At 40.9% G+C, this 26423-nt stretch overlaps 1 protein-coding gene across 6 annotated transcripts in view; it reads left to right on the top strand.

The window, feature by feature from the left end:
- Positions 1–26423, top strand: part of CTNNA2 (catenin alpha 2) — a 658570-nt gene that overhangs the window by 185218 nt on the left and 446929 nt on the right. For 2 of the 6 annotated variants that reach the window (XM_065405683.1, XM_065405682.1), the window contains exon 7: positions 6314–6328. The exons of the other annotated variants lie outside the window; for them this stretch is intronic. In XM_065405683.1, coding sequence (XP_065261755.1) covers positions 6314–6328 — 15 coding nt within the window. The remainder of the gene's footprint in view (positions 1–6313; positions 6329–26423) is intronic. 6 annotated transcript variants of the gene reach the window in all.

The following is a 26423-nucleotide window of genomic DNA, read 5'->3' as shown; positions in this document are numbered from 1 at the left end:
TTCATAACTTCACGTACAGTGGTAGTGTGATGGCTTGAATCCCACTTCTAGGATGCCACCTGATATACTGGGATTTCACTGAGCCTCTCCTGCTCAACCAGCCTGGGTTCCCTCTCCCTGCTTTGCTGAATTAAAATCTCCTGTCTTTTGTGGCGCGCACACACACAGGTAGGGCCACACCCCGCTGCAGACACAGACTGAGGTCAGCTCTGTGTGAGAGGACTCCCCCAGCACTCACATGCCCACCCCTTTTGGGAGACAAACCCAAAATAACAATGCCTTGCACTGTATAGAAATATCTGTACAGCACAAGCTCCTAAAATTCTCCCCTTCCTCAATGTGAAGAGAGATATGCATGACTTCTTGTCCCCGACCCATTATGAATTGTACAAACGGGGTTATAGTATAAACAATAAATATGTTTATTAACTACAAACGGTGAATTTTAAGTGAATATAAGAGATACCAGACAGAACAAAGCAGATTACGGAGCAAATGAAACAAAATATGTAAGCTAAGATCAATATACTTAAGAAATTGGTTACAAATATTAATTTCTCACCCAAGATATTGTTGCAGGCAAATTACAGAAAGTTTTTTTTTTTTTTTTTAAGGGGGAGGGCGGTCTGGTCCGGACAAAGGAGTAGCTGGAGCAACAACAGCAGCAGGGAAAGCCCAGGTCCTAGCAGCACCAGCAGCCCCCTACCTCCTTCCGTCCAGGCCAGAGGGCTACAGGAGAGTGATTCTGTTGGGATCCGGGAAGTGGGCGGGCAGAAGCCCGCCCACAGTTAAGGACCTCCCGCATCCTAAGGGGAGGATCAACAAGGTCCGCGATTTCAATTAAGTGCGGGGGACAACTAAGGCAGCTACGCTAGTCTCCAGCTTGAAACCTCAGGTATTGTTACTCACAAACTAGATGCCCTTCCAGCTTGGGCTCAACCCTTCTCCCCCCAGTTCAGTTCTTGCTTCCTGGTGTTTTTCAGTGTCTCTTTGGGTGAGGAGGCAAAGGAGAGCGCTATGATGCTGTCATTCCCCTGCCTTATATAGCTCTTGTGTATGGCAGGAACCCTTTGTCTCCCAGTAGAAGAATACTGGCAATCCAAGGGGTGGATCCAGTACCAGGCCACTCAGACCCATGTCTCTGCAGGGCTGTGGCAGCCATTACTCGTAGGGTGTTCACAGGAAGACTAAGCTCTTTCACAGTCCATTGCCTTAGCGAATAGGCCATTAGCCCTGTGTGGCTTTTCCATTGTTGTACCTGAAGGGCTGGTTGGGGGAGACACCCAAAGTAACCCATTTGAAATACAGATACATAGTCAATATTCCTAACTTCACATACAGAAATGATACAGGCCTACACATTGGATAATCACATTCAGTAAATCATAACCTTTCCAATGAGATCTTACATACACCATCTTGCATCAAGTATGGTGCATTTCAGTTATGTCATATTCATATCATAAGCATATTTTCATAAATACTATGGAGGTAAATGTCACAGCTAGCACATAAAATTCAACAGGATATTAAGATTTGGCAGATCAAGACTTTTAACATGATACTTCGCAAGTGATACTTTGTATGAAATTTATCATAATCGTATGACAATGGTGAATATAGGGCTTTCAGGGTTGCTACTTTGAGGTACTGAGTGTCCCATCATATTAATATTTGTCATTGATTAATGAGCAGCACCAAGGGTTAGCGTGACAGGCCAAATTCTGTCCAGTCTTATATAGTATAAATAAGGAGTATTTCTGCTAGCTTTCTTGACCATTTACAACAGAATGAGTGTGAAGAGAATTTGGCCCTCAATTGGAGAAGAAGGCTAAAACACAAAAGTGTACACCTGACAGGCTGAATATAGTAGATCATCCCTGATAAACTTTAAAATACTATGTACATGTATAACATGTATAAACGTTAATATATTCCTACATACTTCCCACCTTTTATCTTAATTCTATGGGACAAGTTGTGGTCACTTCTGCCCTGATACTGCAAAGTATGTACCAGTGGCATGTTCAGGAAATTAAGGCACAAACCTTTAACAAATTCTATTGTGCACGTGCAAATGGTGATTTTTCCATGGCTTATAACTTGGCCAGATCTGAATGATTTTTCACAGGGACAGCAAAAATCAACACTCTGATCCCCTCATCCTCCTTTTATCCTGGGCACGAGGAATGTGTGTCCAGGGATGAGGGAGTGGTGGGAAAGACAGTACCTTGGTGTGCAAGGTTGTGACTGGCCAGTTAAAGAGAGAGTTGTGGGACCCAATAGGGTCCTGTGTCAACCCATTCTGATAATAATGGCCCCTCCTAGCAGCTGGTGACCTCTTAGAATTGTACCCACCCATCCTGGCCTTGTACATGTCGTTGTCTGGCTGGAAGTCTGAGTAGGCTCTGTGCCTAGACAGTTCGCCTTTCCTGGAGTTGGGAATAAGATTGGCTCATGTTAGGTTAGGATTTTTATCTTCCCCACAACAGCCTGGATGTCCTGCTGGTTAGTTAGGATAAATAAAAGAGGGGGGGGAGAAACATTAAGCAAAAAACAAAGCAACCAAAAACTGTGTTGTAACCCATGGCTGACATCCCGTGCAGATAGACAACGTAAGTGAGTAACCTGGAATAAACCGGTGCATATGGAGCACAAGATCCAAAGGGGACTGGCATCAACCTAGAATGGTTTGGGATCAAGTGTTGAACAGGCTAAGTCACTCTCATGGGAATCATATAAGCGGAGGGTGTAACTGATCCTAGCATGGTCTGAATCCCTGATTGAGAACTCTTGGGGGGGGAGGGAGAGTGGAAGGGGGAAGGGTGAGTGTCATCCCTCATCCCTCTTGATTAATTTTTTAGTTTTACCAAACTGAACCCAAGTAACTGCCTGGTAGGCAACGTGGGGGATAACTTCAAACCCCCCCCCCCCCCCAGGAGTTTGGGCTTTAATAAAGTTGCTTCCCACCACATTAAACCTAATGTCATTGTCTGTGTCTTGTTTCCTACATATTTGGATCAACCAGCTCCCCCATTTTTGTTCCAATTTTCCAAAAGAATTGAACCTGAGGCAGAGACCAAGCATAGAAAATTCCAGCTGGAACAGTTAAAATTTGTTACAAAATTTAAAACTGTGCATTTTAAGGGGAAGTGTTGGTAAACCTTAATATAGTTGTAAGCAGTAGCTCCTTCCGTAAAACAAAGCATGCGGGTCAGAATGGTCAGAAAGTCCCTAACCATCATATTGAGTTTGTAATGCTTTTTCTTATTGTGGCATTGCAGCACCATGCCATTACACCTATTGGACCCATAATAACTGAAGTGCAATTCCAGCTGATGGAAATGAAATTAAACCTGCCCTCAGTAATAGAGAAGTGACTTCCACCAAGAGTGGAATATGAAACCATTTTCCTGGCTTACATTGTTCAATTATAAAGCCCTATAAATAAAGGGTGAAAATGTATTTTGGAAGTAATTGCTGTTCAGCGGTGAATGATTGATGACCTTTACATTTCTATACATTCTCAACAAGTGTACATGCACCCACGCACACACAATAAACAACACCCCTAACAAAACTCGCAAATCCCTCAGTATGTTATCTTTTACAATTCAGAGACAGAATTAAATATATGATGTCAAAAACTGGTTTAAAAGCAACAGCTCTAATTTTGGATGAATACACTCTAATATAAATATAGCAATGGAAAACATCCTTTCTTTGAAACTAGCATTGAGGAAATAATTCTTAATGAACGATGAATTGGTTGAATTTAGCTTCTCTGTTAGGGTACATTATATAAGCAGATCACAGTTGCCTTCAATGTATTTGATCAAATGTATTCATTGAACTTTCAACAACAACAACAACGATGGGTTAATCACAATTAGTTTGTTTAAAGCATTTGATTTTCAGTTTTTCAAGTTTTGAGCTGTGTTGTTTAGGTTGAGATCAGTCAGATAGGTTCTATAATGTTGTTTCTGTTCCACGGCTGTATGAGATCACAAACTCTTTTGGCCCAAACACACATGTGTGAAGTTAGAATTCAGTCTCTGGAAATCTTTATTCAGGTGACTTCAAACTTTGCTTTCCACAAAATATGTTGCCAAGTAACTTAATTGCCTTTGTATTCATGGAAAGCAGGTGAAAAAGGGACATTAGTATAGATGATAAATTTATCTTAAACACTTGTTCTATTAGAGGAAATTGTTTGCAGTGTTCACCCGACTCAGTTTAAAACCGTGAAGTATTATACATTAGACCAACTTTGATTACTTTTGGTGGTTAGTTAATACTTAAGAGAATGAAAGTTATATTTTTATTTAGAAGAAAAGTATATTTATTTATCAAAAACACTATATAAAATGTAAGTGCAAAACTCCAATATTTATGCACTATGTGTTGGAAATGTTAGCGTATGCACAAAGATCAGGATAGTAAGAATGACATGGCTCTTAAAACAGCCACAAGTCCGTTGTCCTCGCATGTAGCATTTTCTATTTCAGTATTTCAAGATGGGTTTTATACCTCAATGTACTGTCACTATGGGAACCATAATGTAGATTGTAGAATGTCCTGTGTTTTGAATGTGAAAAATACTAAACTCAGATTTTCAGACCTGCACGGTCATCCTGCCTTGCTGGAGAGGAGTAATAATAATGAGAAAGGAGTAATTGCTTGAAGCGGTTGGTTTTAAAGAGGGATTTGAATTGGTGAGGGAAAAGGGCTCTTGACAAAGGGAGAGAGTTGATAGGTTGGTGCTGTGGTCCCAGTGAGAAGAGAAAAGAAGACTAACAGATGCATTTTGGATGTTCTGGAAAGGAAACTGGGTGCAGGTGAGAGTTAGAGGTTGGACACAAGAAAATTATTGCAATCAAGATTAGAGATGACCAGCTGTTGTACAGGATTTAACGGTGGCAAAAGTAAGGAAAGGGGGAGTTTTGGTTATCTTAAGGAAGAAGAAGCACAAAAGATGTAATGAAATCCTGGATATGGAGGGAGAAATATAATGAATACTCAGATTATGCTGAAGTTACAGACAGTATAGGATAGGATAGGAAAGACAGTAGAAAGGGGGTAAGAGATCAAACGGACAGGCAGTGTCTTCAGTTTTGTCGAGATTGAATCTGTGTTGGGAGCTGGGTATTCAAGAAGAGATGTCAAAGAAAAAAATCATAGAAATCATAGAATCATAGAATATCAGGGTTGAAAGGGACCTTGGGAGGTCATCTCGTCCAACCTCCTGCTCAGAGAAGGACCAATCCCCAACTAAATCATCCCAGCCAGGGCTTTGTCAAGCCTGACCTTAAAAACCTCTAAGGAAGGAGATTCCACCACCTCCCTAGGTAACCCATTCCAGTGCTTTAGCACCCTCCTAGTGAAAAAGGTTTTCCTAATATTCAACCTAAACCTCCCCCACTGCAACTTGAGACCATTGCTCCTTGTTCTGTCATCTGCCAGCACTGAGAACAGTGTAGACCCATCCTCCTTGGAACCCCCTTTCAGGTAGTTGAAAGCAGCTATCGAATCCCCCCTCATTCTTCTCTTCTGCAGACTAAATAATCCCAATTCCCTCAGCCTCTCCTTATAAATCATGTGCTCTAGCCCCCTAATCATTTTTGTTGGCCTCTGCTGGATACTTTCCAATTTTGCCACATCCTTCTTGTAGTGTGGGGCCCAAAACTGGACACAGTACTCCAGATGAGGCCTCACCAATGCCGAATGGAGGGGAATGATCGTGTCCCTTGATCTGCTGGCAATGTTCCCACTTATACAGCCCCAAAATGCCGTTAACCTTCTTGGCAACAAGGGCACAGTTTTGACTCATATCCAAAATATGACCTGGGAGCCTGGACAAGCAGGAGTGGTCAGAGGGGTAACTGTTAGTAGAAGCATCTGGAGGAAACTAGGTGATGTGAGTAAGTTACATCTGTACAAAGAGAGATGAAGGAGATGTGAACACACACTAAGAATATACGGGTACATGTATTCCATTGTGCTTATTTCTGGGTAATGGCTGAGAGACTGGGTCTCTGGGTGAAGGAGTGAATAGAGACATATTATGAGGTTGGTGATCGTGATGAAGAAAAGTAATTGGGGTGCATTAGCCAATTAGTGGGTTAATTCACCTGCCAGCCAAGGTATCAGAGAAAGCTCCCAACAGTGGCAGGATTTTAGTCCCTTTCTCCAGGGATAGATTTATTTTTCAACACCAAAGCAGCTCAAAACAAATAAAAAGAGACACAACACGTCCTGCTGCCTGGCCCCACCACAAGTCTCTTCTTCATAAGGTTTCTGTTCCTGCCAACAGTGCAGGTATCCAACAGTGCAGTTATCTTCCACCTAGCTGATGTGGAGAGAACCCTCCTGGGTCTTTTTTCTCTGGGACTCCTGCAGGAGCCTGGCAGCTTCTTTCAGGTCTCTACCTCTAAACTGGGCTTGTTGGCCTTTTAGCTGAAGTTCCAGGTGACCTGCAGTGTACCATCTGATTCCTGGCCTCAAAATCACCTCTTGGGAGGTAGCTAGTTACTCGCAGATGGGGCTAAACCCAACTCCCTGAAGGATCCATGCCCACCTGTCACAGGGTGCGTTAAAAACATTTGATGATTTTACCTGAGTCCAGAGTGTTGGATAATTATTAAAAACTGCATCATTGGAGGTTCTCGCATCCTTAGTGTTAACATTGATGTCCTGGCTAAAGTGCAGCTACTGTTCATATATTCAGTCTGTCAGTGTTCCCTTGGGTAGAGCTTTCTTCAGTTCCTGTTCTGAACACTTGCCTAGTATTCCTGTGACTGATAAGATTGCATTCAGGAGGGTAGGTAAATGGTAGGTGTACAAAGCACTTCATGATCTTTCATGATGAAAGGAATGATATCATTGAATGTTATAAGAATTACATATGATATGCATATTATATAGAATATATTTATATAACACGATGCATTTTCTTACTTCAGCTAAAAGTTGTAAATTGGAAAAAAGTGAAAGTGCTGAGGTTTGTTTACAATTTTCACTTCATTAAAATTTCTTTTACATAAGAAGAAACGACATTCAGGGTTGCTAAATGACCCTTTGAAAGCGTTATTAAGAATTCAGAGCAATTCTTGCTGTTCTCCTCTTGAGCTTGATGTTTGTATTACTCTGTGTGGAGTCATTTTCATTTCTCTGACTCCTTTCAAGATTTCATGACATGTAACTGACAAGCTGTACCTGGAACATAATGCATGAGGGGCTCAGCTGAAAGGAAGCAGAGTAGGATGACATTGGGATATGAAATGCAACCTTTTCCTGTCACATTTGATATTAAAGTGTGGCTGGCATCAGTGACCACACTTGTCTACGCGGGGGGGAAATAAGTGAGGGTCAGATCAAGTTATAAATCAATCTTGTTTCCCTTTGAAAGCAAAAAGCTCTCAAAAACTTATTTTGGGGGACCCACTGATTTCCCCCCCCCCCCCCCCCGTCTTCCTGGGTCCAGAAAGGAGATTTCTCCCCAGCATGCCATTTATGCTTCTCTAGTTATGCTTCTCTAGTTAAGTAATTGTGTAGGAGCAGAATCAGCCCAGGGGTTCTTAATAGTTGAAACTGGTTAATGCCATCATCCATGTTGCTAGTAGTATTATTATTTATTATTTCTTTATTTTGAAAATTTACATCTTATTTTTGTTTTAAAAAAAGTCATCTATGTGGGGGAGGAGGGCAGCACTTGCTGAAGAAAGGAAATCATCATCTTTATACTATGTGTGTGCCTGGAGGACAAGTGTACGTGCCTACACCTTACATACGTTGACTACCTGGCATGTCTGGGTAAAGCAGCTGTTTGGCCTAACAGGGTCCATTGGGAAATCTATGTCTATGACATCGACTACTCTTTCCACTCCTGCTTTTTTCTACAGACCCCCAACCCAAGCATACATTTCCTCCTTGGCAGCTGGCCTGTTAATCTGCTCTCCCGAGAGAAGTAAGAGGAAATGTGGCTGACTCTTTTCAGCACCTCATTTTCTCAGTGGCTATCAGGCCAGGGGGACTAGTGCTTTCAGAAGGGCCTCATGGTGGAGAGGAAGTTGATGAAACTCAGACGTATTCTCTCTCCCCTACCTCTTGACAGCAGAGCATATGTCTGGCTCTCAGAAGGGTCTCAGGGAGCTAGTGTTCTGCTCAGCTGGAAGTACAACACATTAGACAGGCGAGTACTGAAAATGTCCCTTGGATAATTCCAGGATTGCTCTTGCTGCCACTTCTCCTATGGCTAAATGTGAGTCCCTTTGGGTCTGGTGCGACTAGAGGCTTGATAGTGATTTCTTAGGGAACTGTAGTAGATTGTTCCTGTCCCCTTGTTCTTTTGGATGCTAGATGTGGTTTTCACATCTCCCTTCCTCCATGTAGGCTAGCTGCAGGTTGTGGATACCTGTCTCCTTGGCCCGACAGAATCTGCATTCTGCTTCCTCTTCCTCTGCTGAATAGAACACAAAGAGGAATGATAACAAGCGGTAAAGAGATTTCTCTCCCAAATTAGGAAGAAGATAACACGTAGTGGGGATCCCAAAACAAAGACAAGTCTTTAACAGGGCTGTCGATTAATCACAGTTAACTCACGCGATTAACTCAAAAAAATTAATCACGATTTAAAAAATTAATTGTGATAAATTGCAGTTTTAATCGCGCTGTTAAACAATAGAATACCAATTGAAATGTATTAAATATTTTGGATGTTTTTCTACATTTTCATATATATTGTATTCTGTGTTGTAATTGAAATCAAAGTGTATATTATTGATTACAAATATTTGCACTGTAAAAATGAGAAACAAAAGAAATAGTATTTTTCAATATACCTCATACAAGTACTGTAGTGCAATCACTTTTCCTGAAAGTGCAACTTACAAATGTAGGGTTTTTTTGGTTACATAACTGCACTCAAAAACAAACAATGTAAAACTTCAGAGCCTATAAGTCCACTCAGTCCTACTTCTTGTTCAGCCAATTGCTAAGACAAACAAGTTTGTTTACTTTTACAGGAGATAAAGCTGTCTGCTTCTTATTTACAATATCAGCAGAAAATGAGAACAGGTATTTGCATGGCACTTTTGTAGATGGCATTACAAAGTATTTACGTGCCAGATATGCTAAACATTCGTATACCCCCTTCTTGTTTCAGCCACCATTCCAGAGGACGTGCTTCCATGCTGATGATGCTTCTTAAAAAAAAAATGCATTAATTAAATTTGTGACTGAACTCCTTGAGGGAGAATTGTATGTCCCCTACTCTGTTGTACCCACATTCTACCATATATTTCATGTTATAGCAGTCTCGGATGATGACCCAGCAAACGTTCATTTTAAGAATGCTTTCACTGCAGATTTGACAAAATGCAAAGAAGGTACCAGTGTGAGATTTCTAAAGATAGCTACAGCACTGGACCCAAGGTTTAAGAATCTGAAGTGCCTTCCAAAATCTGAGAGGGACGAGGTGTGGAGCAGGCTTTCAGAAGTCTTAAAAGAGCAACACTCCAATGCGGAAACTACAGAACCCGAACCACCAAAAAAGAAAATCAACCTTCTGCTGGTGGCATCTGACTCAAATAATGAAAATGAACATGCGTCGGTCCGCACTGCTTTGGGTTGTTATCGAGCAGAACCCGTCATCAGCATGGACGCATGTCCCCTGGAATGGTGGTTGAAGCATGAAGGGACATATGAATCTTTAGCACATCTAGCATGTAAATATCTTGTGATGCCAGCTACGACAGTGCCATGAGAATGCCTGTTCTCACTTTCAGATGACATTGTAAACAAGAAGTGGGCAGCATTATGTCCTGCAAATATAAACAAACTTGTCCGTCTGAGCGCTTGGCTGAACAAGAAGTAGGACTGATTGGACTTGCAGGCTCTAAAATTGTACGTTGTTTTATTTTTGAATGCAGGTTTTCTTGTACAGAATTCTATATTTTTAAGTTCAACTTTCATGATAAAGAGATTGCACTACAGTACTTGTATTAGGTGAATTGAAAAATACTATTTCTTTTCTCAGGGGGTAGCCGTGTTAGTCTGTATCCACAAAAACAACAAGGAGTCTGGTGGCACCTTAAAGACTAACAGATTTATTTGGGCATAAGCTTTCGTGGGTAAAAAACCTCAGTTCTTCAGATTCATGGAGTGAAAGTTACAAATGCAGGCATTATATAATGATGCATGAAGAGAAGGGAGTACCTCACAAGTGGAGAACCAGTGTTGACAGGGCCAATTCAATCAGGGTGGATGTAGTCTAATCCCAATAATAGATGAGGAGGTGTCAATTCCAGGAGAGGCAAAGCTGCTTTTGTAATGAGCCAGCCACTCCCAGTCCCTATTCAAGCCCAAATTAATGGTGTTAAATTTGCAAATGAATTTTAGTTCTGCTGTTTCTTTTTGAAGTCTGTTTCTGAAGTTTTTTTGTTCAAGAATAGTTACTTTTAAATCTGTTATAGAATGTCCAGGGAGATTGAAGTGTTCACCTACTGGCTTTTGTATGTTGCCATTCCTGATGTCCAATTTGTGTCCATTTATTCTTTTACGTACAGTAAGATGGGCTGATTAAAAAATGTCTTACCAGAAACGTTCTGGTTTTATATGGCATTGACTCCTATTTACATTTATTCTGGCATTGCTTTTTAATATTATTTTCCTTGCATTTGTTGCACTAGAGGGTCAAGGGAGTGAATCACTTGTTCCAGCTGTGACCTCTAGAGTGTATGGGGGGCCCAGATTTTAAAGAAGCAATGCAGCTGGTGTGATGAAAGAAGCTGGGAGACTATGGGAGTTAACCAGTGGAGTTCACCAGCAGAGGAATGCAGAGAGGTGTCTTTTCTTCAGCTTGCAGGTAATCTGAAAGGAAGAACCTGCAGTGCGGAGAAAAATGGTATGCTGCCACCACTGCTAGCTCTTCCTCTGCCTATATCTGTGGGGACCCTGGTCAGATAAACATCCTGACCCTGGAGGCCTCTACCCAGGTCCTGGTTTTCACTTGCTGGAAATGCAACCTTCATGTACCTGCCAAACAAAGCCAGTGTGAGAGGCATCTGTTGGTGGAGTCCCTCAGGAAAAAGTTAAGAGATCTGCAGGAGGAGGTAGCTCATGTGCATAGCATCTGGAAGCATGAGGATTTCATTGACAGGATGCACATGAAGATGTCCGGGATGGAGGATACTAGCCAACTAGAGAATACTACAGCTGCACCAGAGGAGGAGAGAGAGCCAGCTGCTCTGCAGGGAGGAGACTGGCTGTTGACCACCTCGGGCAGCAGACAACCTGCCAACCTGACCTGACATCCTGGGAGTTGTGCTGCCTTCCTGCAGGCCTCCTCTGAGATGTCACAGAAAGGTTGTTGAAGCTCGTTTGTCCCTCTGACCCTATGCTGTGCATCTATGGGAGCACTTATGATCCTGATCCTGAATGGACCAATAGTGACTACAGGGCTCTGGAAGAGGGGATGAAGGAGTCAAGGTCACAGGTGGCGTTCTTGTTCATGCTCCTGCCTGAGATTGGTGGTCCAGGCAGGGACAAGCATATCTTGGAGATTAATGATTTATGAGGAGAGGCTGAGAGAACTGGGATTATTTAGTCTGCAGAAGAGAAGAGTGAGGGGGGATTTGATAGCAGCCTTCAACTACATGAAAGAGGGTTCCAAAGAGGATGGAGCTAGGCTATTCTCAGTGGTGACAGATGACAGAACAAGGAGGAGTGGTCGCAAGTTGCAGTGGGGAGGACTAGGTTGGACATTAGGAAAAACTATTTCACTAGAAGGGTGGTGAAGCACTGGAATGGGTTACCTAGGGAGGTGGTGATTTTTAAGGCCTGGCTTGACAAAGCCCTGGCTGGGATGATTTAGTTGGGGTTGGTCCTGCTTTGAGCAGGGGATTGGACTAGATGACCTCCTGAGGTCCCTTCCAACCCTAATCTGCTATGGGTCTATGATAAATCTTGAAAGGTGTGTTGTGGGGTGTATTGATCATTGTAGCAGTGGAGATATGTCTGCATCTGTTGTTCTGGCAGCATCTGGGCCGCTTTGAATTGATGTGTCCTGATTTACGGGGATCTTGCTTCTGATGACGAGCCTGGACAGATTGGGTGGAGGGGTCGCTTGAAGGCCAGAAAAGGGAGTCCATGAAAGATTTCTTTTAGAATGGGGTCCCTATCATATATGGGTTGTGATTGTTTGATACCCTGTAAGGATTCCGTTGTTGGGTGACAACTAAGGGTGTGCGGCCATACGGGATTTTATTTCTGTTTTTAAGTAAGTTCTCTCGGTATTTGGTGGCCCGTTCCATGATGCAATCTATTTCTCTGCTGGAGTGGGCTTGTTTGGTGAAGGTAGTTTAAGTGTGTAAGGTGTATATGCCGGACGTTCTCCTCAAAGCATTTTCTGTGGCATCTGAATACATGGCTGTAGATAACAGATTCTTTGGTGTGTTTGGGTGGGTTCCTGAGATAGCCAGGAATAGAACTCAGGTCTCCTAAGTCCCAGTACTATGAATTAGTATGACTTTCTGAGGACTACCACTGAGTACATAAAAGAGAGGCTAAAAGGGGTCATCATTACTGAAAAAACAGACATTATCTATGAACATTTTGCAGCGTATCTCAGCCTGACCATCTACATTTATTTTTATAATAAATAATCTAAAATAGTGTTTAAATTTGGCAAAAATATTGCTATTTCATATTAATGTATCTTCTGAGAATAGAACTCTCATAAAGTATATTTCTATTGTTAGTTTGATGCTTTAGCACTGGAGATATTCATAGTATTAGGAGATATTATGCAAGTTGAATTTTCATTTAGCCACATAAAAGTGTGTTCAAATGCCTGTGAATGAAACTATCCACAGTTTAAAATAGCTACTTTATTTGGCTTAATTTATAGCTCCCTTTATTTTCTAAATCTTTCTGGATGAGTAAGCTTTGTATTTATTATTATTATTATTGTGTTATTAAACAAAACTTTCCAGAACGTATCCTAATACACAAAGAAACAGGAGTATAGAAGAGTGTGAATCTGAAATACAGAAAGAAGAGCATAAGCATAAGTCTCCTGATCCTTACTTATACTCCTCTATATGGTATAATAATTGGATAGCTGTGCCTTTCATTTTTGTTATTCTTGGCCTCCACATTTTTGCAAGAAAATCAACTTTTTTTTTTTTTAACGATCATATCATTTAGTTTTCTCCGTCTTGGACCTAAAAGTATGGGAAAATTCAAACATGTTCTGTGATAGTTATATTGCTGCTGAGAACTATGGATAACTGTGATAGTGCATTCATTAATTTTGATATAGTTACACAGTCCCATGCATTGTTTTAATTAGGGAAGCTTACTTGGGTTAAGGCTATGTCTATATCGGCATAATCTATGTTGCTCAAGGGTGTGAATAAACCACCCCACTGAGCAACGTAATTTACACTGCCATAAGCATTCATGTGCCCAGCGCTATGTCGGCAAGAGAGCGTCTCCCACCGACATAGCTTCTGCCGCTCACAGCACTTCATGAGATGGGACAAATAGGAGTATGTCTGACTGTGGCCCTAGTGGAGCATGCCTCTAGTAGAATCTGTGGTACTTGCAATAAATTACCCAACTAACAGTGGATAGATTGAGGAGCAGCTGAGTATAACTGATATTTATTTTTGAAATGTATATAAAATGGTAAATGTTTTAATAGTAGTCCTCTCCCACACACTTCATATGTTGCTTGACTCCTTGAATTGTAAGCTTTGTTTTAGGAGCTGTCGGTGAAATCCTGCCCTCATTGACGTCAGTGGCAAAACTCCGGTTGACTTCAGTGGGGTCAGGATTTTGCCCTGTCTTCGTATGTGAGTATACAACATCTTGCACCGTTTGGGTTCTACAAAATAATAATGATAAATAAGCTTCACTATTATCCATAGATAAATGAAATAAATAATAGTCAGTTATTGGAATGCCTTTGCAAATAAGATATTAGGGAGGGTCCCTCGCCCTTTACACTAGTTTTACACCACTGCATTCCATTCCTTTCAATAGTAGTTACACCGGCATAAAATTGGTGTAACGCAGTGCAGAATTAGGCCCATTAACGCTAAATTGTAAGCTAGCTCAATATGCATTTTGCTTGTTGTCTACAATTCATTGCTGGATTAATCTTATTCCTCCTTCCAAAACAGAGTGCACACAATTTCCAAGCCATCTTCTGAATGCTTAGCTTGTTTACGCCGGGCTTTACTTGTTAGTAGAATCCATGGCTGATATGCCTCATTTATCAGCCAAGTATGGAAGGATTCTGAGCGATATTTTTGTCATTTACCACTGTCAAAATGATATATTTTCTTATATCCTGGGTACCATAAAAGCTTTATTTACACATAGTTTGCAGGGTGAACATGTAGCAATAAATGATATAAGACCGAGTAAACATGGAAGCAGAACAAAGCATTTTCTTTCTTTATGTATTTTTTGGATTAATAATTCACATAGAATGTCTTCATTTATTAGCACTGTTTACTGAGTACGGTAACTATGGTCAGTGCCTTATAAACACTGGTGATGATGCTCCTGCTCGAAGAAGCTATCAGTCTAAATCAGAGTACAATTTAACCATGAATGATACACAGGTTAATGATCCAATCTCTCAGTAGTTCAAAAACTTAATTAAAAAAATAATTATTGGTAAATTACTATTGAAAGGCTTCACAGAAGAGTTGAGATTCGGGAGTAATGTGAATGCAGAGAAGGGAGATCTCTTGGTACACAAGGAAAAGGAGTGGGAATTCAAAGCTTTATGGAACAATATGAAAGAAAGCATGAAGCAATGAATGGGAAATGTTACTTTCTCTTTTATTATCATTCGCTAAAAGCCAGAGATTAACATTTACCTGCAAATCGTGTTTGTTATTTTTTGTTATGACAGGACTGTAATAAAACATTTCTCATGAAACCCATTGATCTGATTTAATTTTATTACCCTAGTCATCAATATGTTTTGTGGTGTTTGTCATTTGCATTAATGAAAAAGACACACAGAATGACTTCCTGTTAAATCTGGTGCTGTTCTGGGAATGCAAGGTTGTAAAAAAGAAAACCTAACTTTCAGATCCAGCAAAGAAAGTGAAGTGTGGTCAAGACCTTCAATTCCATACTAAAGGCAATGTCACAAACAGAACTGGAAAGGATCAGATGAGGAGGGTGGTTGTGATCATAGCTCTGAATGGAAGAGGCCATGTATACGTAGATACAAATAGGGGGTAAGGTTTTCACTCAGGAGGAAGGGGACTTCTGTAGATGAGGAAGTTTACATAAGCTGCCCAAGTTTTGAATTCTTATCTGAATTGAACCAAACATTTTACATCTTTTGAGATTTGTCCATGAGGAATCTAGGGAAGTCAACGTAAATGAGTCATGCTCTACCTGAGATCACCTCAGTACTTGGCTTCCTAACTCAGTCTTTAAAAACTATTGAAAGATGCCACCACATAAATAAACCAATATGTAGTAGTCACTGCAGTTATCAATAGACTGAGGCATTTTTGAGAACTAATTTATATATTAATTTTTTACAATGATATGAAGCACTAGCAGCAAGCAGTGCCTGCATTAATCTTATAGCTTAGTAAATTTATCATTGATCATGTGAGATATGGAATACCCAATGCCATTCAGATATGACCTAATGATAAAATGATTCTTTGTGAATGGAAAGTGTGTCTTTCCGTCAGTGTACTGGTTGTATGCAATGGCGATGGTAGAATAATTGATGATGTAGGCACAGGATTGGAGAGACATCTCTTTGCTGAAAGATCCAGGTGGGAATGATTGCATATACACTCATGTTCTTCTTCTGTTTACAAGGCAATCTGTTGTGTGTGGGTGTGTTTTTTAGACACATGTCTGGCAAATTCAACCAGTAGCGCAATTGTGCTCTTGAAATTACGAATTTGCTGAAAATCATGTTCACTTCGGCACATTGTGTGCTTAACTTTTCCAAAACTGTATTTACCCATTTTATTTTAAAATCTATTCTGTTTTCAATATTATAGCAAGATATGGTAACACTGAGTCTGTGGATCCCTGAAACCCTGTAAGGTGATTACTTTCTTCTGCCATTTCTCTCTCCTCTTCTTATAGCTCCTGCTCTTGGTCTGTTTGCTACTTTGATGAATTCCAGAGCCTAATCTTGACTCTAACCACTTTGGTGTCTTATCTTCAAAACTTATGGTCAAACACACCTCCTGCCTCAGGCTCTCATGCTATTGACATTTAACTTTGTCTCCTGTCATCTGCAACTTTCAATTGGCACTTCAGATGTGACATTTAGAACCAGACTGAACAAAGCACTATGAAATATTCTGCAGGGATTTAGTTTGCACTGGCAGGGGATCAGTGTGGGCTCCACATACGTCTTTTCTGTCCCCGATGTCAACAATTCTCTGTGTAGGTTAACTTATTTCATTGTAAAATATTGCATTTGGTACTTGAGTCCATACATACATACATAGCCATGTAAAAAGATGATTTAAAATGCTGTCTTTTAGGCCTGGTCCACACTAACCCCCCACTTCGAACTAAGATACGCAACTTCAGCTACGTGAATAACGTAGCTGAAGTCGAAGTACCTTAGTTCGAACTTACCACGGGTCCAGACGCGGCAGGCAGGCTCCCCCGTCAATGCCGCGTACTCCTCTCGCCGAGCTGGAGTACCGGCGTCGACGGCGAGCACTTCCGGGATCGATTTATCGCGTCTAGACAAGACGCGATAAATCGATCCCAGAAGATCGATTGCTTACCGCCGGACAGGAAGTAAGTATAGACCTACCCTTAGATCAGGATTCTAATTCCTTCCTGGACAAAATTCTCACATAGCATTGCTTTTAGGTTTTGGCCATCTTCTGGTTCCAATGCCAAGCATGTGTGCCATTGGCTGCAAGGTACCCAAACAAACCAGCAACATTAAAAAAAAAAGTATTCAACTCTCTGAATCTGGATTTCATGTATTTTGTCCTTAGAATTATATAAAGTGTTCCTGAAGTCTAACTCTTGAAAACTTTCCTTTCTCTTTTTGAGATACATAAAATATTTTGGAAAAGAAAGAAAAAAATGGAAAGGTTGCAACTTGATCATGTGTGGGGTTTTTGTTGTTTTTTCTTTTTTTCGGGTATTGGAAGTTTTAGTCCTAATTCTGAATGATTGGATTTAATACTTAACACTTTTTAACTGTCTTAACTCTACAAAAAAGCAACTTTTAACATGAAATGCTAGGGTATTCACAAGGAATGTGATAAATACTCAAACCTGAAAGTAAATGTTATCAGAAAATCGAAAATGTCATGTTTAAATATGATTGGATCTGATTTTGTCGTACAAGATATCAGAACAACTGATTGCAAGTTCAATCTTAAGTATTTTTGAATTTTAATAAGTCACTTCTATTTGATCAGAACTTCATTGTTGTTCATTTTTATTGAGCTCACTAGTATTGAACTATGCTCAATTTCTTTTCTGGTGTCCCTAGCCTCTGTTTGCCAGAAGCTGGGAATAGGCATCAGGGGATGGATCACTTGAAGATTACCTGTTCTGTTCATTCCCTCTCGGGCACCTGGCATTGGCTATTATTGGAAGATAGGACACTGGGCTAGGTGGACCTTTGGTCTGACCCAGTATGGCCTCTCTTATGTTCTTATGTTCTAATAAAAGAGTCTGTTTTCAAGTTTCCACTTTATTCTAATTGAAATTTGAAGGCCCCATACATCTCATTGCCTAGTTTAGACTTAAGCATGGTAGTTTTTCTGCAAAATGTTACTCAAATGACCAAGGCTCACTCATATGATTTGCCCCATTAGCTTCCATGGAACTATTTGTGTGAGTAAAGGTTTGCAAGAATGAACATTCATGTAATGGCCTAAGTATTAGAGAAGTAGGCAGCAAGTAGGTTTTTTAAACAGTCTGTAACACAGGCCTGTTTTGTAAAAGAGTTTAGAACACAGGCCTTTGTTAGTACTAGCTATATAAAGAAGAGCCATGTCTAAATATGATTCATACTAACACAGTTTCTCTTCTAGTATCGAAGGAATCCAATTGTTCCTATATTCAATATAAGGTGTCAGAAACTGCAAATTGATGGGTGTTCAAAAATATCAGCATTCAGGTCAATTTAAAACAAGATACAAGTAATCGTATTAGAATTATTAAAGAAACCACAAGAAGACCAGGCTGTAGGGCCCACAACACTGCTTAGGAGAAGGCTGCTGATGTACAATATAGGATATTTCTATATAGATTTTTGGGGGGATTCTGATTTTTTTAAATAGTGCGTGTCAAAACCTCAATGAATATCCTGTATTCTTCTAGTAGCCTCTGTAAGATAGAGTAATTCTCAGATTGAAAACAAACAAACAAAAGCAAACATGCCTAAATGCAAATTTAACATTTCAATAAGCTGCTTGATTTTCAAAGATGCTGAGCACGCAGTGACTCCCACTGAGTTTGTCAGTCTTTGGCTCTGTTACTTCTCCTACCTCACCTTTGCACCATTAAGCACAATTTCTTCCAACACCGGGCTGCGCTTTAAAGGAACAGTCTAATCCATCCTGGATAGCAATGCAGTGTGGTGCATTGGAGGAACTTACTTAGAAAGTCAGTGATTTGACTTTCAGTTTGAGGAAGATTTTAATTCTCTTCACCCAAATCAACCATCATTTACTTTTCAACTTGCTACTAGTTTCCATAAATGAGGACAGGGACATAGATCATCTTGAATTATTTTTTTTTCCAAATAATCTTTCTTTATGAAATTGAAAGAACATCAATACACACAATATTTTTACCTTATATATTAATCTTTCTGAAAAAATAGTCACTGAGATGAAATCTGGAAAGCATATACATCCTGTTATCTTCTGTAGTTTGTCATTTTATCCATAAACTAATTGTTCTTTTAATAGTAATTCACTTTGTTCTACTTTGCAGATCCATATCTTATACATTGTTCTTTTCCTTTCATCTCAACTAGTTCTTTTAGATTATTGCAAAAATGTGTGATATGTGAACTCCACAAACTTTCTTCCAGAGGGTGGTTGGGTGTGTGTGTGTGTGTGTGTGTGTGTGTGTGTGTATCTATCTATCTATCATCTATCTATTCATAGGTATTTAAAGAAACACAAAGGAAAAATACAAAGTACTTGGGAGTTAAACACGTTGTTTTTTATTTGTGAAAACAATTAAATACTAAGTTCTCAAAAATATGCAGTATTCAGTTTTAATCAAAACATACTCTGTAAGAGCCCAGTCCTGCAACTGACCTTGCACAGGCAGAACCCGGCACCAAGAAGTTGATATTTGCAGAATTGGACCATGAATCTCTAAGATTTTAACCCAGATGTTTTGGGGATTCTGCGTGAAAGCAGCTTATGCTGTATCCTAACGTGATCCTCTTCCATCCAAATAAACAGATAAATGTTAATGGTTTTTTTAAGACTTTAATAAGAATCCTGTAACTTATAACACATAAATTTTGGGGAAATATTCTTACAGTAGAATTTCACAGAGCAATTTAATGTGACTAGAAATGCAGTAATTTTCCTTCTATGACCACTGAAAGGTTGAAAAGTAAAAAAGGCTGCCGCTGCTACAACTGCTGTTATTTATATTGTCCTAGGGTCCTATTCAGAATGTTGGCTCCCTTGTGCTGGGAGCTGTATGATCACAAAGTATCAATAGTATCTGCCCCCAAAGAGCTTACTCTAAACAGACAAAGGTACTAATTCTACAAGGCATTTGGTTAGAATGATGGCAGGCATGTTTCCTTGTTCATTCCTTTTATTTTGGTTCCCAAGATAGTAAGTAAAATTATAAAGGGTGGGGAAGAAGGAAACAATCATGTGCACTTACTTTATGTATATTATGTACATTTTAAAATAAGTTTTATATCCATTATATAATACTGTTTTAAATAAATACATATCATAGGTGAAATCCCAGCCTCACTGAAATTAATGGCAAAACTCCCATTGACTGCAATGAGTTCAGGATTTCCCCTTGAATATCCCAGAAAGCCCCTCAATCTAACCGTTATTAGTTAGCCTGGGTGGTTGTTGGTTTTTTTTCCCCATAGTCATCACAGAAGAAGTGGCTGTTAAGGAGGGATTGAAAGGAAAAGAGGCTTGTGGCTGTATGGATAAGTGTCAGGAAGGCATTCCATACATAAGGGCAATTTAGAGGAATATATTCAATAAGCACAAACTTAAACACTTCTGGAGTCCTTCCACAGGAAACAGTGCAAAAGGCAATGAACAGAGAATAAAACACCAAAAAAACCCACAACACACTGTTACTAGGTACTCAGCATTCATCGAAAGCCCTGTGTCTTCCAGCTGAGCCGTTTGAAAGCAACCTACAGCTGGCAATTTTGTTCCCTTGAACTAATGAACTAGCTTCAGCAAAACACCTGTTAAGTCTGTGGGTGAAACATTGATGGCAAAACCCCCACTGACTTCAACAAAACCAGTTTCACCCTCCAAGTAATGACTTATAAAACTACATAAAAGACATTTTTCCATGTTGAAACAGTTCATGCAAGTTGTTGCACCCTATATATTAGTGGATTCACTGTGGTGATAGCTAGGGTACATTATTATTCACTATTCTTAATATCATTGTAATTGGAAATGTGCGTTTAAATGCATGGCTTTGTGCTGCTAGAATGATCTTAAAGTTCATCACATTTTTGGTCGACCATGATTCCAGATGTTTCTATGGTATGAGTAATTAAAGCAAACAGAAATATAGGCCTCAACTGTAAATGTTTGACAGCTCTTATTGTATTTGGATGTTTTACTTTAAATGAATGTCATAGTTAAATCGTTCTTGTTTCTTTTGTTCTGAAAAATGGCTTTAAATTCAATCTCTATGGCAGTGACAGATACTGATTTACTTTGTCAAACAAGAAATATCTTCTGTAACTTGGACTAAAAATTCAATGATTTTCAGCAGGCTTTCTGAACATAATAAAGTAATTTGTCTTCACATGGGTATTAAAGTCAAACCTTGAAGGTGAGAAAAGAAAACAAGTCAATTTCTGTTTCAGATTTTTAAAAAAAGATAATTTAGAAAGAACTGAATTTATAATCATTTGCATTAAATTAACTAGAAATGTAGATGTGGGGGGGGATACATTTTTGTCAAGACTAAAATAATGGACCACATGGACCCTGAGTTGTTAGAAACAGTTTAAAATATCCTAATTATGAATGTATTATATTAACATCTTAGGAACTTGTAGATCACACAAAGCTGGGGAGGTGGCCAATACTTCGGCGGGTAGAGCTAAAATTCAGAGGGAACTTGGTATAGTGAAGAACTGGGCTATAGGCAACAAATTGTAATTCAACAAAGACAAATGTAAGGTGCTACTCTTAGGGAAGAAAAACTAAATGCACAAATATAGAATGTGGGAAAGGTGGCTTGGCAGCAGCACTGCTAAGAAGGATCTGGGAATTATGATGGATCACAATCTAATCATGAGTCAGCAATGCAATGCTGTTGCAAAAAAAAAAAAAAAAAAGCAAATGCAATTTTAGGTTGCATTAACAGAGGCACAGCATGCAAATCACAGGAGGTGATAGTATCCCTCTACTCGGCGCTGGTGAGGCCTCAGCTGGAGTCCTGTGTCCAATTTTGGTCACCAATGTATAGAAAGGATGTAAAGTAACTGGAAGGAATCCAGAGGGAGTGACACAGATGATCAAAGGGATGGAATGCAGCCATGTGAGCAAAGGCTGAAGGAACTAGATATGTTTAGTTTGGAAAGGAGGCGATTAAGGAGGCATATGATAGCGGTTTTCAGATACTTGAAAGAATGCAATAAAAAAGATGGAGAAGTTGTTTTCTTTTGCTACAGAGGGCAGGACAAGAGAAAATGGGTTCAAACAACAATATTGTAGATTTAGATTAAATCTCAGGAAAAACTTCCTAACCTTAAGAACAGTATGACAATGGAACAGACTGCCTTGGGAGGTTGTGGAAGCTTCTTCCCTAGAGGTTTTCAAAAAAAGGCTGGATAGCCATCTGTCTTGCAGGATTTGTTGTGTCTAAACCATCCATCTTGGCAGGGGGTTAGACTAAATGACCCTTGCAATCACTTCTGACTCTATGATTCAGCAGACAATTTCAAGTGAGAAGTCAGAACCATGCCTGAAAAAATAACTTTTTAGTTCTTAGTTCTGTGATTTAATTGGCATATGCTAATGACATTTTACATACATTTTAATTTTGATTTTTTTCAATATAGTCAATAAAATATCTATTGAAAATGGAAACATGGTAAGAAACAGCAGATGGATTTACTCTTAGAATCATAGAATAGAATCATAGAATATCAGGGTTGAGGGACCTCAGGAGATCATCTAGTCCAACCACCTGCTCAAAGCAGGACCAATCCCCAACTAAATCACCCCAGCCAGGGCTTCGTTAAGCCTGACCTTAAACACCTCTAAGAAAAAGAGATTCCACCACCTCCCTATGTAACCCATTCCAGTGCTTCACCACCCTCCTAGTGAAAAAGTTTTTCCTAATATCCAACCTAAACCTCCCACACTGCAACTTGAGACCATTACTCCTCATTCTGTCATCTGCTACCACTGAGAACAGTCCAGATCCATCCTCTTTGGAACCCCCTTTCAGGTAGTTGAAAGCAGCTATCAAATCCCCCCTCATTCTTCTCTTCTGCAGACTAAACAATCCCAGTTCCCTCAGCCTCTCCTCATAACTCATGTGCTCCAGCCCCTTAATCATTTTTGTTGGCCTCTGCTGGACTCTTTCCAGTTTTTCCACATCCTTCTTGTAGTGTGGGGCCCAAAACTGGACACAGTACTCCAGATGAGGCCTCACCAATGCCAAATGGAGGGGAATGATCACGTCCCTCGATCTGCTGACAATGCCCCTTTTTATACAGACCAAAATGCCATTAGCCTTCTTGGCAACAAGGGCACACTGTCCACTCATATCCAGTTTCTCATCCACTGTAACCCCTAGGTCCTTTTCTGCAGAACTGCTGCCTAGCCACTCGGTCCCTAGTCTGTAGCAGTCCATGGGATTCTTCCATCCTAAATTCAGAACTCTGCACTTGTCGTTGTTGAACCTCATCAGATTTCTTTTGTCCCAGTCCTCTAATTTGTCTAGGTCCCTCTGTATCCTGTCGCTACCTTCCAGTGTATCTACCACTCCTCCCAGTTTAGCGTCATCTGCAAACTTGCTGAGGGTGCAATTCACGCCATCCTCCAGATCATTAATGAAGATATTGAACAAAACCAGCCCCAGGACCGACCCTTGGGGCACTCCGCTTGATACCGGCTGCCAACTAGACATGGATCCATTGATCACTACCCATTGAGCCCGATGATCTAGTCAGCTTTCTATCCACCTTATAGTCCATTCATCCAGCCCATACTACTTTAACTTGCTGGCAAGAATACTGTGGGAGACCATATCAAAAGCTTTGCTAAAGACAAGGAATAACACATCCACTGCTTTCCCCTCATCCACAGAGCCAGTTATCTCGTCATAGAAGGCAATTAGGTTAGTCAGGCATGACTTGCCCTTGGTGAATCCATGCTGACTGTTCCTGATCACTTTCCTCTCCTCTAAGTGCTTCAGAATTGATTCCTTGAGGACCTGCTCCGTGATTTTTTCCAGGGACTGAGGTGAAGCTGACTGGCCTGTAGTTCCCCGGATCCTCCTTCTTCCCTTTTTTTAAAGATGGGCACTACATTAGCCTTTTTCCAGTCATCTGGGACCTCCCCCCGATCACCATGAGTTTTCAAAGATAATGGCCAATGGCTCTTCAATCACATCTGCCAACTCCTTTAGCACCCTCGGATGCAGCACATCTGACCCCAGGGACTTGTGCTTGTCCAGCTTTTCTAAATAGTCCTGAACCACTTCTTTCTCCACAGACGGCTGGTTACCTCCTCCCCATACTGTGCTGCCCAGTGCAGCAGTCTGAGAGCTGACCTTGTTCGTGAAGACAGAGGCAAAAAAAGCATTGAGTACATTAGCTTTTTCCACATCCTCTGTCACTAGGTGGCCTCCCTCATTCAGTAAGGGGCCCACACTTTCCGTGACCACCACCTTGTTGCTAACATACCTGAAGAAACCCTTCTTGTTACTCTTAACATCCCTTGCTAGCTGCAACTCCAAGTGTGATTTGGCCTTCCTGATTTCACTCCTGCATGTCTGAGCAATATTTTTATACTCCTCTCTGGTCATTTGTCCAATCTTCCACTTCTTGTAAGCTTCTTTTTTGTGTTTAAGATCAGCAAGGATTTCACTGTTAAGCCAAGCTGGTCACCTGCCATATTTACTATTCTTTCTACACATCAGGATGGTTTGTTCCTGCAACCTCAATAAGGATTCTTTAAAATACAGCCAGCTCTCCTGGACTCCTTTCCCCTTCATGTTATTCTCCCAGGGGATCCTGTCCATCAGTTCCCTGAGGGAATCGAAGTCTGCTTTTCTGAAGTCCAGGGTTCGTATTCTGCTGCTCTCCTTTCTTCCTTGTGTCAGGATCCTGAATTCGACCATCTCATGGTCACTGCCTCCCAGGTTCCCATCCACTTTTGCTTCCCCTACTAATTCTTCCCTGTTTGTGAACAGCAGGTCAAGAAGAGCTCTGCCCCTAGTTGGTTCCTCCAGCACTTGCACCAGGAAATTTGTCCCCTACACTTTCCAGAAACTTCCTGGATTGTCTGTGCACTTCTGTATTGCTCTCCCAGCAGATATCGGGGTGATTGAAGTCCCCCATGAGAACCAGGGCCTGTGATCTAGTAACTTCTGTTAGTTGCCAGAAGAAAGCCTCGCCCACCTCATCCCCCTGGTCTGGTGGTCTATAGCAGACTCCCACCACAACATCACCCTTGTTGCTCACACTTCTAAACTTAATCCAGAGTCTTTCAGGTTTTTTCTGCAGTTTCATACTGGAGCTCTGAGCAGTCATACTGCTCTCTTACATACAATGCAACTCCCCCACCTTTTCTGCCCTGCCTGTCCTTCCTGAACAGTTTATATCCATCCATGACAGTACTCCAGTCATGTGAGTTATCCCACCAAGTCTCTGTTGTTCTAATCAGATCATAATTCCTTGACTGTGCCAGAACTTCCAGTTCTCCCTGCTTCTTTCCAAGGCTTCTTGCATTTGTGTATAGGCACTTAAGATAACTCGCGGATTGTGCTGCTTTCTAAGTATGAGGCAGGAGTCCTCCCCTCTTGCACTCTCCTGCTAGTGCGTCCTCCTGGTATCCCACTTCCCCACTTACCTCAGGGCTTTGGTCTCCTTCCCCTCTTCTTGAGGGCTAACCTGCCAAGTTATAATCAACAAACTGAAGGTGAATTTAGTATGGGCTTCTACAGGGGTGGCTCTATGTATTTTTGCCACCCCAAGCACGGCAGTCAGGCAGCCTTTGGCGGCATGCCTGTGGGAGGTCCGCTGGTAACGCGGATTCAGCGGCATGCCTGCGGGAGGTCCGCCAGTCCCCCGCCTTCGGCGTAGCCGCCGAATTGCCGCCAAAACCGTGGGACTGGCGGACCTCCCGCAGGCAGGCCGCCAAACGCAGCCTGACTGCCGCCCTCACGGCGACCGACAGGCCACCCCCCGCGGCTTGCCGCCCCAGGCACGTGCTTGGTGCGCTGGTGCCTGGAGCCGCCCCTGGGCTTCTAATGGTATTGTTAGTGGAGGATTCTTTTTGGCAAACCTCTCGGGAACTCTCTCCAAGTTTAATATGGCTACTAGCTGTTTGTGCTTCTGCAGTCCAAGCAGTTCTTCAAGCTGCTGTCTTCAGGCAGTCATACTGGCCAGATTGTTGCAGTACCATGGTGTGGTGGTGCTGTTTCTGAATATTGTGAGCCAAATTGTTGCCAGATATGCAGCATGTCCAGTATTCATTATTTTGGTAATAATTCATACAAATGGACAGTTAACATCATTATTATAAATTGTGATGCATGACATTCTCTTGGGAAAACGTCATGCAATTTACAAACTACAGAGGCAAGACTAAAATGGAGCAAAGAGCACGTGGTATCAAAGAAAGGGAAGAATTTGATAGAAAATGTAACCAATTCAGCATTTATCCTACATCCTCTTTTAAATTTCAGATATCCTCTGTGAGCTAGAATCAAATACTGACAATCAACTAGCAAAACATTTGTTGTTATTTTGCTTGAAGATGTTGCTGATATTCCGTTCTGCCCGGAGAAATCAGTCTTTTCTTGCTATTAACTGGTGTTATGCAAGTGCAGTGGCATGATGCTACTGATATCCAGAAGCACTGATCTGCCCAGATATATTTGCTAAATCGTCTCTGGATGGAAACTCCTTATAAAAATCAAGCAAAACTTGGTTTCATTGTTGTGTATAT

This window comes from Emys orbicularis, chromosome 5 (genome assembly GCF_028017835.1).
Source record: "Emys orbicularis isolate rEmyOrb1 chromosome 5, rEmyOrb1.hap1, whole genome shotgun sequence".
Lineage (NCBI taxonomy): Eukaryota > Metazoa > Chordata > Testudines > Emydidae > Emys > Emys orbicularis.
This window is presented reverse-complemented; position numbering and strand designations above follow the sequence as displayed.